At 36.0% G+C, this 17,017-nt stretch overlaps 1 protein-coding gene across 3 annotated transcripts in view; it reads left to right on the top strand.

Moving 5' to 3' along the window:
- The window catches only part of IGSF11 (immunoglobulin superfamily member 11), a 153,187-nt gene that overhangs the window by 123,363 nt on the left and 12,807 nt on the right, over positions 1-17,017 (top strand). For all 3 annotated transcript variants that reach the window (XM_079155330.1, XM_079155329.1, XM_079155328.1), the window contains exons 2-4: positions 5,539-5,702; positions 7,214-7,421; positions 9,419-9,574. In XM_079155330.1, coding sequence (XP_079011456.1) covers positions 5,664-5,702; positions 7,214-7,421; positions 9,419-9,574 — 403 coding nt within the window. In that variant the 5' untranslated portion in view covers positions 5,539-5,663. The remainder of the gene's footprint in view (positions 1-5,538; positions 5,703-7,213; positions 7,422-9,418; positions 9,575-17,017) is intronic.

The following is a 17,017-nucleotide window of genomic DNA, read 5'->3' as shown; positions in this document are numbered from 1 at the left end:
CATAGCCAGCTTGTAGCCTTCTTTGTACAAATCTCCAGGGTAGTCTGTCTTAAAATTCTCTTTGATATCTCATGTATGATATCTTAAAGTCTTAGATGACTTTCTTTTAAAATCCTGTTCCATAAAGAATTCTGGTAGACAGAGAGAATAACAGTCATTTAAAACAATTCTGTTGAGAGAGAAGAGCAGATGTATTTACAAATAAATTGAGCTTTTGCATAATCTATTTTTAAAGAAATATCTCCTTGATTACAGTACAGCTGATGGTATTGTCATACTTGTTTTCTGAGACATGATTGGTGAAAGAATTTGGTATTGTAGAAAACATACATTATTGAATATCAGAAGATGCAGATCCTAACCATAAGACCTTAGACAAACCACCTCTTGGTTGCTTCCATGCGAAAATTGAAGGAATCGGATTACATCAACTTAACAACATGTATTTATTGAGTTCCTATTGTGTGCTTCCTCAGACCTTACAATATATAGGTGAAGATACGTTAAATAATCATATTTAAGTATAACTGCAAACTTGGATAGTGTTCTGACACTGAGACATGGGCTTAGACTGACGTCAGAGGAGACTTTTCTATAATGGGGTTAACATTTGTGCTAATAAGAAGGAGAGTAAGTTACTAGGTAAAAAGGTTGGTGTTTGGAGCAAAGCAAATGAGATGGAAAGAGAGGACAGAGCAAAGGTTCTGATTAAGAAGTCAAGAGAAATTTAATTGACAAAATGGATCAGATTAGATCATGTTTGGTTTAGGAGATGATGAAAGAATAGGGGTTAAGAAAGATTTCTAAATTTCTTGCTTGGCCAAGTTTAGTCCATTGTAGCCATTCACTAAATAGAGAAAATTAGAAAAGAGCCCAATTTGGAGGGGTGAGGGGGACAGGGAAAGTATTATGTTTTGTATGTGAGGTGTTCCTATAAAGCTCCTGTGAAGGCAGGGATATTCAGAGGTGAGTGCTTAGTTTATTAGAGCTGTATCCTAATTAGTTCATCTAAGTTTGAATGGACTGACTGGGTAGTAACTGTAGGCAGGTGGGATATGGCTGGGGGAGGTGGGTCAGTGGGGGCATGCCCTGGAAGGATGCTTCGTCCCTGCAGCCCCTCCCTCACCAGGTGTGTCTTATATCTCTGAAGCAAAGGGAAAAGTGTGTTTCAAGGAGCAGGGAATGCTTATCTCTGTTAGATGCTTCTGAGGGTCTAAGAATGATTATAAGTGCTGTGTAGTCACAAGAAGGTCTCTGGGAATCCTAGGGGGAACAGTTTTAAGAAGTGCAAGGTGGAAATGGGGCAGGAATGTATTAAAGATTGAGTTGGAGTCTATGGAGAGAGGGAGTATAGACAGTTCTTTCAAAAAGACTAACATGAACAATTAGAGCAAACTTTAGGAGAGGCCTGCAGGATGTAGGGAGGTAGGATTTGTTTTAGGTCGAAATAGTTGAGAATATTTAAATATTTAAATGGAAAGAGGAAGTTCCAGTGCATGAGGCATTGAAGTGTTGAGAGAGAGAGAGAGAGAGAGAGAGAGAGAGAGAGAGAGAGAGAGAGAGAGAGCAGTCTATGGCAGGGTTACTAAAGGTGCCCAGAGAATGGCATTCAAAACCCATGTAAGAGGTCCCCTTTGAAAAACTCTCCTAATCTTACAGGAGAGAGGAAGACAAGAATGAGGTGACTGAAGCTGATCTGTAGGTTTAGAAGCACGAGGTTAGAGGGTGTTTCCTCTAATGGCTTTATGTAAAGTTCATTCTAGTTTCTATAAGCGTGCTGCCTGGGTTTGAATCTAGACCATATCACTTTTTAACTATGTGATTATGTGACCTTGAGCTAGTTTGTAATTTCCGAGCTTCAGTTTTCTCTGTAAAATGAAGATACTGTCAGAAGACACCTCATGGGACTAATTGAGTACATCTGTACAGTGCTTAGTATGGGCTTGCTGTGCTCTAGAGATCAGGTTGAGTGGTAGCAGTGGTCAATAGTCATCCTCAGGATCTGGTACTGCCCGCATCATGCCCTTCCAGGATGGGTCATGGTATTTATCCCTGTTGTACAGACTTGGAGATGAAGTGACTCCTCTGGAGCCACAGAGCTGATTTTATGTGAGAGTCAGATTTCCACAGTCCAGCTTCAAACCCATATCTTTACAAGTTCTAAAAACAACTTATCTAGACTATTTCTTCTACAACTATTTCAAAACTTGAGATTTCAGGGTTAAGCCTTCGTAGAAATGTGAGGTAGATGAAGTTGGTCTTTTACAGCTTCTGTTACCCCAGAGGCTCTTTCCCTGCCAGCAGGCCTGCTCTGTTTCCCAGCTTCCAACGCTGTCCTGTGCATCTGCTCTTCCTCTGCTTACTCCACTTTGGTAGTTTTTCCTATCTGCATATTTGTTTTTCATCTTAGTTTATATATTTAAAATTTTTTTTTTTTTTTTGTCAAAAGTTGTGTGGGTTCAGTTTGAGATTAGTGAGCTGAGCATGTAGGCTACGCATCCTGCTGTGTAGGTAGCTGTGTAGGCCCTTAACTCCGGCCTCGGAGTATTGTCTGAAGTATGCAGCAGTACAGGTGCTATTGCCGGGATGGCTTCCATTTTTAGCCTTAAAAATATCTCTATTAGCATTTACTACATCAATGTAGCATGTGTACTTCCATGACCTATTTCTGTCCCAGGAGGTAGCTGCTGCTTTTATTAGTTGCCTGCTACATGATCAAATAACTTTCCGTTTCAAAGGTGTCTAACCCCCGAGGTTCTTTCAACTTCCTTTTTAAAACCCAGATACTACCCCCCTCAATGTTATTTAACTTAGAGACTTTCCCTGATATTATCAAGTGCTTGATCATTTATCATAGATGGCTTATTTTATGAAACATTTATTTTGCAAATAAACTCTTGAGAACATCGTCAGACTATATGTGAAGAACATGAAGTTCTATAGAAGGAGGGTGTTATGTGCATTTTTAAAATTAGTTGTAATCTTAACAGTATGTTATTGTGTTACTTTTTTGGGAGAATTAGGATACTGTTGCTTCAAAATAAAACAGTTTGAGATCCTGCCATAGACTTTTATATGTATTTTATATGATATAGAACAGCTGCTTTGTCGGGTCTCCCTGACCTATTTTAATCTCCTGTTATTTCCATACTGTTCCATCATTACAGGGAGCAGTCATTCTTTGTAAAAGAGATAGCAGTTGATTTGATTTGCTGAGAGTTTGCTCTGATGATTCACTGTGTTCTTTCTTTCTTTTTTTATTTTATCAGTGTTACCGAGTATAATTTACATTCCATAAAAATTACCCATTTAAAGTGTAAACTCAGTAATTTCTCTAAATGCATGGAGTTATACAACCATTACAGCAATCTCATTTTAGAAGTTTTTCACCACCTTTCTAAGAAGTCTCATTTGAGCCTATTTGCATCAGTGCCTGTACTGCTTCCTCTCCAGCTCCAGACAGCCAGTAATCTGTCTCCTGTCTCTGGAGATTTGCCTTTTCTTGACATTTTATATGTGTGGAATCATATATTGTGCAGTATTTTAGATCTGGCTTCATTAATTTAGCAAAATGTTTTTGAGAGGCTTATCCATGTTGTAACATAAATTTTTGCACATAATTTTTTTTTGTCTTTTGAAGCACATAGTTTTCTAATTTTATAATGATTACTATGACACTGCTGTTATTGCTACCTGACATCTAGAGTGCAGCAAGCCCATACTAAGGACTAATTTGATGCGTTTTATTTCTGAATAGCATTCCATTGTATGAATAGACTACATTTTGTTTCTCCATTCATCAGCTGATGGATATTTGCATTATTTCCATCTTGGGGGATGATATGAACAAGCTGCTATGACCTTCTCATGCAAGTCTCTGTGCAGACATATTTTCATTTTACTTGGGCAGACTCCTAGGAAATGGCATTGCTGAGTTATATGATATGTTTATGTCTAACTTTGCAAAACTGAAACTGTTTTCCAAAGTGACTGTACATTGCATTATCACCAGCAATGCACTGGGTACTAGTTTTTCTACATCCTTAGCAGTTCTTGCTATGTCTTGATTGTAGCCATTCTAGTGGATGTGTTGTGTACCTTATTGGGGTTTTAATATGTGTATCCCTTTAAAATTAGGTTGTTTTTTAATTGAATTGTTATGTTATTTGTATATTCTGGAAAGAAGTTGGTATATTGTTTATAATATGTTCTCCCAGTCCTGACTTTTAAATTTTTTCTTGTCTTTTGAAGCACATAAGGTTTTTAAGTTTTAATGAGGTCTCCTTTATTAATTTGTTTTATGATCATGGTGTTGGTGATATATCTAAGATCTATGATTAATTCAGGGTAACTAAGATTTTCTTCTGTGTTTATTTGTAGAAGTTTTATAGATTAGTTCTTTCATTTAGGTCTATGAACATTTTACATTGATTTTTATTATTCTGCAAGATATGAGTCCAAAGTTTCACTCTCTGCTTTACACATTATTTTCAAATTTCCATAGCTCCATTTGTTAAAAAAAAAAAAAAAGCTATTTTTTCCTCCATTTAATTGTCTTATTCCTTTGTTGAAAAAACATTTATCTAATATAATGGTTCATTTCAGTACTCTCAATCCTATGCCATTTATCTGTATATCTGTTCTTTTTAAAAAATAGTTTTAGTTGTAAATGGACACACATACCTTTATTTTACTTATTTATTTTTATGTGGTGCTGGGGATTGAACCCAGTGCCTCACACATGCTCAGCAAGTGCTCTGCCAGTGAGCTATAGCCCCAGCCCTGTATATCCATTCTTATGTTAGTATTATGCTGTCTTGAGTACTATAGTTGTATAACATGTTTTGAAATCAGATAGTGTGAATTCACCATCTTTGTTGATCTTTTTCATTGTTCTTTTGGCTGATCAAGTTTTTTGCCTTTCAGTGTATTTTAAAATTTGTTTGTTGATATCTGCCAAAAGCCTAGTGGGATTTTGATTGGAGTTTCTCTTAATCTGTAGATCAGTTTGGAGAGAACTGGCCTCTTAGCAACATTGAATCTTCCAATTCATGAAAGTAGTATATCTTTATATTTATTCTTTCTGATTTCTTCCATCAGTATTTTTATATAGTTTGCAGCATATAGATGCTGCACATATTTTGTTAGACTTACATATAAGCATTTACTGTGTTGTGCTGTTGTAAAGACACTTAAAAAATTTTCAATTTACTTCTCATCTTTCATCCCATTTATAGTTTCTACTCAAACTCTATAAATGAAATTCTCCCATGTTGTATTTGACAATTGGATGTCTTATATGCACTGGATAATATCTTATAAAAGTGATTTCTTATGTTTTTCAATTGTACTTTATGAGAGATAAAGGAAGGGATCAATCTTTTTTTATTATTTTGACTCTGATTTTTCTATGGTAGTTTAGTAAGATTGTTATGATGGTGTGTTCACATAATAGCAATGTACTAATGTAAAAGATGCAGACCTTTCTGAAGGGGTTAGGAAATTGAGTGTATAACGTCTCTATTCCTTCTTCTGTAGGTGTCGTGGTATCCCTGGAAGTGTCAGAGAGCCCTGGGAGTATCCAGGTGGCCCGGGGTCAGACAGCAGTCCTACCCTGCACTTTCTCTACCAGCGCTGCCCTCATTAACCTCAATGTCATTTGGATGGTCATTCCTCTCTCCAATGCTAACCAACCTGAACAGGTACTTCTGGTCCATCCTGTGCTGCATCTAAAATATTAATCTTTTCAGAAGAGGTGGGTAGAGAAGCATCCTGAGTATAATTTGATCTCTTAAAATTAGGTGGCATTTATAGCATGCCTATTCTGTTTAGGTCCTAACAGTCTACAGTATTAGTCAACTATCAGAAAAGACAAGTCTCTTTTTAAAAAACCATTGTTGTTACCTCCACCACCACTACAACCACTACCACCACCACCACCACCATGACCATCATCATCATCATCATCGTCATATGTTAAGAAGATTCTCTGAACCTTTTATGCAGGAACTCAGAATTGTTTGTAGAAAAACATTGGTGACAGAAAAGTACCAAGATAGGAAAAGCAAAATCTAGTTTGGCAGGAAGGGACTGACACTAACACAAGTGATTGAGAGCATACTTTTAAAAGATAGTGATAACAGTAAGGAAGTAATATTATGTATTAGTACTTGATTTTTTTCTTTGTTGATTTCATAAGCATTTAAGTATAAGTAGGCATACTAGCCAGCTCAGAGTCTCATATAAATTAGACTGTGCCACACAAAAGAATATATATGAAAAGGGAAGCTACTCCCAAATAAGCTATATCACTTTATAGAAAAAAGGCTCATAATTTATGATACCCTCTGCATAAAGTAATGCTTAGAAAAATAATGAATTGTGATAAGTGGGCACACATTTATTTATAATGATAACATCTTTTATGAATCTTTCCTGCTTCAGTAAGTTTATTACTGCCTAAAATATTTGATAAGATAAATTTTCTATTATGAAATTCAGTAAAAGCTTTTATTCCTTCAAACCAGGGAATTTTTGTAGTTAAACTAAACCTTCAAGATCATGTGTTCAACTTCATCATTTTAGGAATCAAGAAAAGAACTTGACTACAGTTCCCCCCAAATTTACAGGTAGAGCCTAAATAGAACCTTTCTGTATAACATTATGATTCCTCTTCCTTGAGTGTTTAGATTTGATAATAGAAATTGCCATTAAAGAAGTTTTAGAGACCATCTGAAATACAGAAGGGAGAGTGGCTATAGAAATTGACATAAGAACAGCAATCATGGACTTTCAAGTCTTCCCTTGTATAGTATTTATTTATATTCCATCTCCAACTATGGCCTTTCATTTTGTATATAAGAATGAAAGTAAGCATAAGAATGGCACTGCTAATGTTTTTTTAAACTCTTTGTTTTGGAATTAACTTTTTGAACTGGTATCAATATTTATGGGTTGATATTAGGGTAGCATTAAAGATATTTCTGTGTTCTAATGGGCCAGGTGATTTTAAAAAATGTATTCTAATTTGGTATGTGAGAATTTAGAACTCCAAGATAACTATGAACAGTTGTAGTAAGAAAAAGTTGGTAACTTTAGAAATAAAAATTCTCCAATAGTTGGTGCAGGAACAAATAGTTCTGTCTACCAGTTATTGTTATGTGTTTAGGAGGGCATGGAGTGGCCATTTTATTTATTTTGCTTTCTTTTGCAGGTCATTCTGTATCAGGGTGGACAGATGTTTGATGGTGCTACCCGGTTCCATGGTAGGGTAGGATTTATAGGCACCATGCCAGCCACCAATGTCTCCATCTTCATTAATAACACTCAGCTCTCAGATACAGGCACCTACCAGTGTTTGGTCAACAACCTTCCAGACAGAGGGGGCAGGAACATTGGGGTCACTGGCCTCACAGTGTTAGGTGAGTGACAGAAAACTTCCAGGTACCTTGCATTTTATTTTTGAATCCACTGTCAGGCATGTTTACTTCTCTTTCTTCTACACTCTGGGTCTGCTTATGTTCCTTTTCTGCCTTCCTTCCTTAAGGTCCCTCTCTTCTGTACTGCTCCATGTTTCTTACACATAGGTTTTCTACTCCCCTCTTAATTTCTGGTGGTCTCTAAAACTTGTTTAATGGCACTTTGTGAAGGTAGATAACGGTGGTATAAGATAACATCTGAAGTGGTCCCACTCTTTTCTTAAGCTTCTAGATAGGACAGAACCCTCTGCTGAGAGCACATTAGATGATGAATTATTTATTGTGAGTCTGAAGAAGAAGTTTCAGTGTATGTGAGAACAATACTATAACTTCCTGTATATATAATATGTAGTAGATCTATGACAATTTTTAGCTTGTACCTATTGTCCTGGCATAATTTTAATACCACTTTCATTTACATGTCAATTTCTCAGTATTCCTGTTTCTAAAATAAAACACTGACTTCTAAATGTGTTCTTGTGGTCAAAGTGGCTGAATTCAGTTCATTTGGGGAGATGGAGGAAGTACTCAGAGGAAACCAGTTCTCTTAATTCTCCTCCCTCTCAGGTTTCAGAACCTGCCTCCACAGTCCCTGTCAACTCCACCCCCACTTGGCCTTCCATTGGGCAGGCAAGTCAGGATGCCAGTGTTGGGGATTCTTCCCATTGTCCGTCTTTGGATCAGAATATGCTATAACCCTAGTGCCTGTTTCTCCCAGTCTTCAAATAGAATTAAAAACTGAAGACCAGATTGAAGATTCTTATTCATTAAATAATCACTGTATTATATTCAAAATAATATAGACTTTTAAATACTCTGAGTACTGGGTACAGAGTACCAATGAAATTAAATATTCTGATGCTTATACCTTAAGTTGTGTAACTGGCCTCCTACATTATCCACTTACTTAATTTATTAAAGGAAGGAAAAAAGTCTTTATTTTATAGTTGATGTTATATCCAAGGAATTATTTTGGGTTTTCCGTCAGAGAAGTCCAGTGATAATGTTGAAGGGAGTGAATTGAGGATATTGGTGTACCCTGCCACAGCACTTGCACTCTTCCTACCTATACCCTTTTCATTATTCCCCCAGTCACTCTTGCAGCTGATTCCTCTGTCTTCTCTTATATCCTCTACATACTCTGTGCTAATTTTCCATTCATGTATTCATTCATTTTTGAAAGGATGAGCTATTTATTGAAAAGTTAATAGCATTATAAGTATACCAGTACTGGAACTTAAACACTGGTGTCTACATTCCCCAATATGTGACTTTAAGCCATGGGCTTAGTTTATATTTTTACTACTTAATTTTTACTTAAGTATTCTTTTTTGTTAATTTTTTGTTCCTTGTCCTTTATATGTTCTTTTCTGTCTTAATGATCATAAAACATCCACTGCATTACCATCAACTTCCTGTCACTTGGATCCTTACTCTAATTTTCCCCACCAGAGCAGAATTTGGTATAAAATTCATCTGTTTGGGTTCTGTTTGGGAAATAACAAAAGAACTTTACTAACATGGTCTTAAGCACAGAAGCTGGCAGGGCGAGCATTCTATTTCTTGAAACTCTCTATTAACAGTGCCCTTTCAACTGTTTTTAAAGGTATCATGTTGAAATGAGGATCTTAAAAATTCTCTTTAAAGAAAACAGGGTGAGACCAAGACCATATGTACCTTGAAAACATAATCAAACATCATAGCCCTTTTTACATATTTGGCCCCTGCCAAACGGAAGTTACAGGTTCTGCCATCGAAGCCCAAGCCCCATGACTTAATGCATGACTGTTCTCTGTCTTCTGGCAGGAGGTTGTCTCCTAGTGTGTGTTCCCAAAACAGTGTTACCTGAGGTTCCAGTGTACTGAATGCTTATGTTGTCTCTGTTATTGTTTGGCTCACAGTAAATATGTACTTAATATCATTTATTCTTCTTATTGTAGTTCCTCCTTCTGCCCCACACTGCCAAATCCAAGGATCCCAGGATATTGGCAGTGATGTCATCCTACTCTGTAGCTCAGAGGAAGGCATTCCTCGGCCAACTTACCTTTGGGAGAAGTTAGACAATACACTCAAGCTACCTCCAACAGCCACTCAGGGTAGGTACAGAGCTACTTTAACCATTTTATTAGTTATAGGAAATTCTGAGATTCATTAAGTAATTTTAGTAGATTTTGAGAAATAACTCTATTTGAAACTGCTGAAAAAGCTTTCTGGATCATTTTCTGTTTAGACCTTAAAGTGAATAAAGCATTTCCTATCTTTTCTCTTTGTTCATTTAGCAGTAAAAATGCATGGAAATTCTATTCATCAGAGTAAAGATTTAAAGTAACTGAATGATAGCTGCTTTGAATTACCTTTAAGACTATCCTTGACATTTGTATCTGAGAACTCACTTCATATTTGAAGCACAGCTGTCTATTTTAGTGTGAGAAACATCTGTATAGTCACTCATGAGAAAGTTTCTAGTCTGAAAAGAGGAAGAGGAAGAAGATAGGAAAGAGAACAGGAAAAGGTCTCATAGCTAAAGAGATTCAGGAATTGATTACACCAGACAAAGTGCAGGTGGAGGAGACATGAGTGTTATGAATGGTGTTATAAATGGTTTTCTACATATAAATTCAGCTCTTTAAATATGAATTTAAAAGAAATATGCTTGTAAAATTAAAGAAATTTTATGAAATAAAACAAGGGAATATTGTATGTAAAATCTATTTCAAGACAGTAAAATTTAGTAGCTTCAAGTTTTGCATCATCTCTAATACCTAAAATGTTCCTTGTAGCTTTCCCATGGATAATTTATGAATCTTTTTTTCCATACTAGAGATTGAACCCAGGGGTGCTCAATCACTGAGCCTCGTCCATCGGCCTTTTTTATATTAGAGACAGGGTCTTGCTGAGTTGCTTAGGGCCTCACTAAATTGCTGAGGCTGAATTTCAACTTGGAATCCTCCTGCCTCAGCCTCCTGAGTCACTGGGATTACTGGTGTGTGCCACTGGGCCTGGCATGAATCTTAACTTAAATATAAAGACTTGGCCATTAATGGAGAGGCCCCGTACCACCCTATTGTGCCAACTTTGAAGCCTACTGATGGTCCTTGCCTGCCGTAGAAAAGGAACCTCCTAAGCTCTTTGGTGGATTTAGACATATTAAAGAAGCAGTGCCATCAGCCTCTGACGTGCTTGCAGGAATCACAGCACTATAGTGGTGGACCTTACCATCATCTTTCAGTTCACCTAGTCCTGAATTCATTCTTTTAAAAAACTTCTTTTCAGCATAATAACTTTTGAGTTACCTTGATAATAACTACTTCAATTGATTGTTCATTGCTGAGTGTTTCAGATGTACTGTGGGATAAATAATTTAGCACTTTTGGTGGACTGACTTGTTATTCTCACCATTGTAAGTGGCAAGCTTAAAATAGCTCTTGTCTTGAAATGCTAAAAACTATCTTCAAATTCCAGATTTTCCAGTAGTTATTTCTGTAACAGTTTACCTCTTTGATCCTGTGGTACTTTTTTCTGTAAAATAAAGGGGTTATACAGATTCAAACCCACACAGATATAGTCATCTGATCCTTTGTTTTTGACAGAGGTGCCAAAAACATACACTGGAGAAAAGACAGCCTTTTAAACAAATGGTGCTGAGACAACTGGTGATCCTTATGTAGAAGGATGAAAGTATCTCTTTATCTCTTACCCTGCACAAAAATCAACTCAACATAGATCAAAGACCTTGGAATTAGACCAGAAACTATGCAACTCCTAGAAGAAAATGTAGGGTCAACATTCTAGCTTTTAGGCACAGGCAGCAGCTTTCTTAATAGTAGCCCTTAAGCTCCAGAAATAATGCCAAGAGTTAATAAATGGGGTGACTTCAAATTAAAAAACTTCTGCACAGCAAAGGAAATAATTAGGAATGTAAAGAGAGAACCCACAGAATGGGAGAAAAATCTTTGTTAGCTACACTTCTGAGAGAGGATTAATTTCTAGAATATATAAAGAGCTCAAAAAATTTTACACCAAAGAATTAAACAACCAAATTAATAAATGGGCAAATGAATTAAACAGATATTTCTTAAAAGAAGAAATACAAATTGCCAACAAATACATGAAAAAATGTTCAGCATCATTAGCGATTAGGGAAATGCAAATCAAAGGTAAAATGAGATTTCATCTCACACCAGTCAGAATGGCAGTCATCAAGAATACAAATAATAACACATACTGGAGAGGATGTGGAAAAAAAGGAACACTTTTACACTTTGGTGGGAATACAAATTAGTACAACTGGCATGGAAATCAGTATGGAGGCTCCTCAAAAGACTAGGCATGGAGCCACAATATGACCCAGCTGTACCACTTCTTAATCCTGAAAATTAAAGTCATCTTACTACAGTGATAAATGCATACCCATGTTTATAGTAGCACAGTTCACAATAGCCAAACATGAAACCAGCTTATGTGTCCCTCAATGGATGAATGGGTAAAGAAAATGTGGTATATATACACAATAGAGTTTTATTCAGCCATAAATAAAAATGAAATTATGCCATTTGCGGGAAAATGGATGGAGCTAAAGACCATTGTGTGTGTGTGTGTGTGTTTTTTTTTTGCCCATTTTTAAAATCTGTTCTAATTAGTTACACATGACAGTAGGATACATTTTGACATATCATGCATAAATGGAGTATAACTTTTCATTCTTCTGTTTGTACATGATGTAGTTACACCAGTCAAGTAATCATATGTGCATATAGAGTAATAATGCTGATTCATTCCATTGTCTTTCCTAAACCCCCTCCCCTCCCTTCACTCCCCTCTAATTCAAAGTACCTTTATTCTTCCCTAGTCCCCCCTGTTTTATTGTGAATTAGCATATGCATATCAGAGAAAACATTCAGCTTTTGGTTCCTTGGGATAGGCTTATTTCACTTAGCATGATATTCCCCAGCTCCATTCATTGACTGGCAAATGCCACAATTTCATTCTTTTTTAAGGCTGAGTAATATTCCATTGTGATGTATACCATGTTTTCTTTATCCATTCATATGTAGATGAACACCTAGGTTTGTTCCATAGTTTAGCTATTGTGAATTGAGTTCCTATAAACATTGATGTCCTGCATCACTGTAGTATGCTGATTTTAAGTCCTTTGGGTATAAACCAAGGAGTGGGATAACTAGGTCAAATGGTGGTTTCATTCCCAGGTTTTCTGAGGAATGGAGACCATCATGTTAAGCAAATTAGTTCAGACTCAGAAGGTTAAGGATCGGATGTTTTCTCTTGTAAGTGGAAGCTAGAGAGGGAAAAAGGAAAAGAAAGGTGGGGGATGGACCTCCTAAAAATCAAGGGGAGATCAGTAGCAAAAAGGGACTAAGGGGTGGAAGACAGGGAGGGAGGGGGAACATACTGGGGAGTAATGCTGGCCAAATTGTATAGTTGTATTACGTGCATGTGTGACTACGTAACAACATATCCCATCAACTGTACAACTAGAATGCACCAATTACAAAATGTGGAAAACGAGGAGAAAGGGGAAAATAAGACAAAGGGGTCAACAGTTTCATCCTCAAGATCCCTGTGGTGGCATTGAGATCCCATGATCGATACTGAAAACATTTCTGTGGAGTAGTGGATGAAGTTTGGAGTTATAAATGAGCGTTTGACGATGGTTGTCTGTCTCTAAGATGAGAAGTACCTATAGAGTGAACCTTCCGTACCTCTTTGTTTTTGGATATGGTATCTGTTAGATTTCGTAGTATCCTCTTCACAACTTGAATATTCTTTGGTACTTTAGGTATGAATGTGACTTCGAATGCCAAGAAAGAAAACCTTTGTCTTTCATATTCAAACTCTGGATTAATTATCAGAGTTACTTTGGATAATTTTAGCTATCATAATAGTACACACAAAATGAGTTAGATTTTTATTTTAAGTTCACCTTTTCATGCCCATGCTTATAAACTAGATCTCAAAATAACATACAATCTCAAAATAATTTAGACTTTTTACAGATTTACTTCACTAATTTGGTTCTTTTTCTTTAAATGCCAGTGATGATCATAACCCTATTACTTCATTAATACATTATTTCATTATCTAAACTTATGTGTGCCCACAAAACATACACACTCAGTCCTTATTCTGTGCAAGTATTTCAGGGTAGAGTATTGAAGAGGTAGAGAAATAAAAATATGAAGAGATTTATCTTCATCCTGGAGCCCATTGTCTAATGGAGAAGACAGATGTAAAGAGATTATAATAGTACAACATGCTTAATGATATAAAAATTCATGAAGTTTAAAGGAGATAGTCTCCTTGAAGAGATGAGGAAGAACTTTATAGGGAAATTCTTGAGCAGGAAAGGATTTGAAATGAATGGAAATTTTACCAAGTAAAAGGGGTATTCTAAATAAAATGATGCATGCAGAAATCTTGCAATTATAAAAGTCTGTCATTTTTAAGTAAGAAGATCTATCACGATGATATAAAAGTATATGGAGCTGGGCGTGGTGGTGAATGCCAGTAATCCCAGCGACTTGGGAGGCTGAGGAAGGAGGATCCGGAGTTCAAAGCCAGCCTCAGCAAAAGCAAGGCACTAAGCAACTCAGTGAGACCCTGTCTCTAAATAAAATACAAAATGGGGCTGCTGGGGATGTGGCTCAGTGGTCGAGTGCCCCTGAGTTCAATCCCCAGTACCAAAAAAAAAAAAAAAAAAAAAATCCATGGAAGTTTGGGCAGGGAAGAGCATGGCAAGATCAAGTTCAGATTATGGAAGTCTTTATTTAGCATGCAAGAAATTTGGGGTATTACCTTTGATTCTGTAGATGTTTATTGACATAAAACAAGAAAAGATTGCATTTTAGAAGCAGTATCAGAAATCAGAGTGAAGAATTGGCAGCCAGGTCATAAATGGGAAGTTTTAATAATAGCTCTATCAGGAAGTGAAGAGGGCCTGAACTAAGTCTCCAGTGATGGAGATGGAAAAGAGAGGTGTTAGGATTCAGGAGAGATTGAAGATTGCCTATGTATGAGATGTAGTTAAATGTTGGAACTCAGGAAAGAGAGTTAATTCAGATTTCTGTCATGGTGGTCTGAATGAACACTAATGGTATCAACTTCCAGGAGGAATTTGTGCAGGTTTGCTTGAGGGAGGTAATGAGTGAGTGAATGGTCTCCTGGAACTTCTAGGTGGAAATTGAAATGACAATGGTAACATTTCTTGAGCACTTAGTGCCATTTTGAGAATGAACATTTAACAGTCAACATGGGGCATACTGTTTGAAAAGAATCCACTGATGTTATGCTAAAATCAAGAGCTAAGTCAGCACTTCTGGAAACCTGGACAGAAACATGGGAAAGAAGCAGTGGAGATTTCATCAACTAGTCTAGCTTATAGCTGTTGCTGTGTTATAAATGTGTGCTCATGACCTTGTCTGCTGCAGCTGGCAAGTTATTCTCCTTTTTTTATTTATATATGTTTGATTTTTAAATGACAAGTAAAATTTGTATACATTTTAGTACACCATGTGATCTTTTGATACAGTCATATATTGCAGAATGATTAAATTAAGCTACTTTAATATGTGCATTATCTCACATACAACTTTTTGTGGTGACAACACTTAAAATCTACTCATAGCAATTTCCACGCACATTAACTGTAATCATCATGAGGTATAATAGTTCTCTTTAGCTTATTCCTTCTAAGTGAAATTTTGTGTACTTTGAAAAATATCTTGATTATCTGCTTTTCCTTCAGCTTCTGGTAGTAACTACTCTCAGTTTCCATGAGTGGTGGTGAATCACTCTTGCAAATAAGTATTAATTTACAATACACATGGTATATTTTATACAAATGCTATGAGTGGTATTCAAAGAAATAATAGGTTTTGCAAACAAAACAGGCCTAACCTGGGTAACTTTGATGTGGATTCTACATAATATTGTTGATACCAGTGTATAAAAACAGTATGTTATTCAAATACTGCCCAGGAAAGTTCGTTAGTGGTTTCTAGTATTTCAGTGTTTGCTATAGACTTCAATTCTTTGTGAATACTTTAATAGCAGAAATGCAAAGATAGGATGGGAATGCTGCTGAAGAATATACTGACATGAAATCAGAAATGGATTTAAATCTGAATTGGCAAAAACAATATCACTTTCCAATGGCAAAAATCAAAGTCAAGGAAAATATTTTCATTGTTAAATAAAGAAACTGAGCTATTGTGAAGCAGCATGTATCCTAACATCCGTAAGAAATGTGCTTTTGAACCTTCTCCTAATGTGGGCAGGTTCTTCCATATCCCTTTTCTGAGTTCCATCTTAATTCAACCAGCATTAACACAAAAATGAAATAAGAATTTCCAAGTTTAGAGAACAAACAAGGATTAGGCCTTGGTTAGTATGCTTAATGCCATATATTATTTTAAACTTCTCTTTCAGAGTGATGGAATTTAAATAATAAATATTTGTATTATCTTTTAAGTTTTTGAATAGATTTTATTTGACATTTATTTTGTGTTACCGTTTTTTTTTTTTACAAATTTTTATCATTAAATGTCTTTCAAGTTGAGATCAGTTTTACATATTATTAAAATACATAATTTTGACATAATATGTTCAAATAATGAACCATGTATTTATTATTGTGTCTTTTATAACAGAATGTTTCTGAGATTTTTATATAAAAATAATTCACCATTTATTGTGGACATTTGCTATTTAAAATGCATAAATCATATGAAAGATGATAGAACTGGAAATGTACACTTACATTTGTTTCTCATTCTGAAGGGTGTTCTGGATTAGGTGCATTGCTTGTATAAGATAAATGCTACTATGAACTAAAACAGTAGGGCTTGATATCCTTTGAGGTTTCCAAACTCAATCGAACTTTCCCCATTTTTGAATAAAAAAGAGCATCAAAGAAGTAACTTGATTTTAGCAAATTACTTCTGTACCAGAGCAGACCCAGAGAAGTGACAGATTGAGGAATTAGCCTTGCTAGTTTCAGGAAGGGCTGTTTGCTACAGACAGTCTGGTATTTACTGAAGAGTCCTCCTGTCTCTGCTTTGCCTGGTATACATAAACAGCCCTGTTCTGTTGCTGTTTAATCTTCTCTTCAAAGTGTATGTCTCATTCCCTGATAACATTATGAGTTGACCATGGTATCTCACCCTTATTTAATAGCACTTTTCTAGCATCATGTTCATGTTGTCTGCATCTGTAGAGACAAAGGGAAGAATAATGACAAAGGGAAGAATAATGACTTCACCTTTAAAAAATAACTTTTTAAAGCAATAAACTAGAGTTTAGCTGTTTCTACATGCCAGAATGCTGGTTGGAGCAGCTGTTTAAAATTTCCCAAATTGTCTCTGGAAATGCCAAAAAAATTACTGGTTTGGTGTGAGCTTATCAAATTTCTAGAATTTGAGTACTTAAGGGGGAAAAATAATTAAAAAAAAGAGTATGTGGAATTGTGGGGTTGGTTGCCCAGATTATGGTTTTCTTGCATGATGACATAGGACGTGTGTGGG

The sequence above is a fragment of the Sciurus vulgaris genome (assembly GCF_902686455.1).
Source record: "Sciurus vulgaris genome assembly, chromosome: 10".
NCBI lineage: Eukaryota > Metazoa > Chordata > Mammalia > Rodentia > Sciuridae > Sciurus > Sciurus vulgaris.
This window is presented reverse-complemented; position numbering and strand designations above follow the sequence as displayed.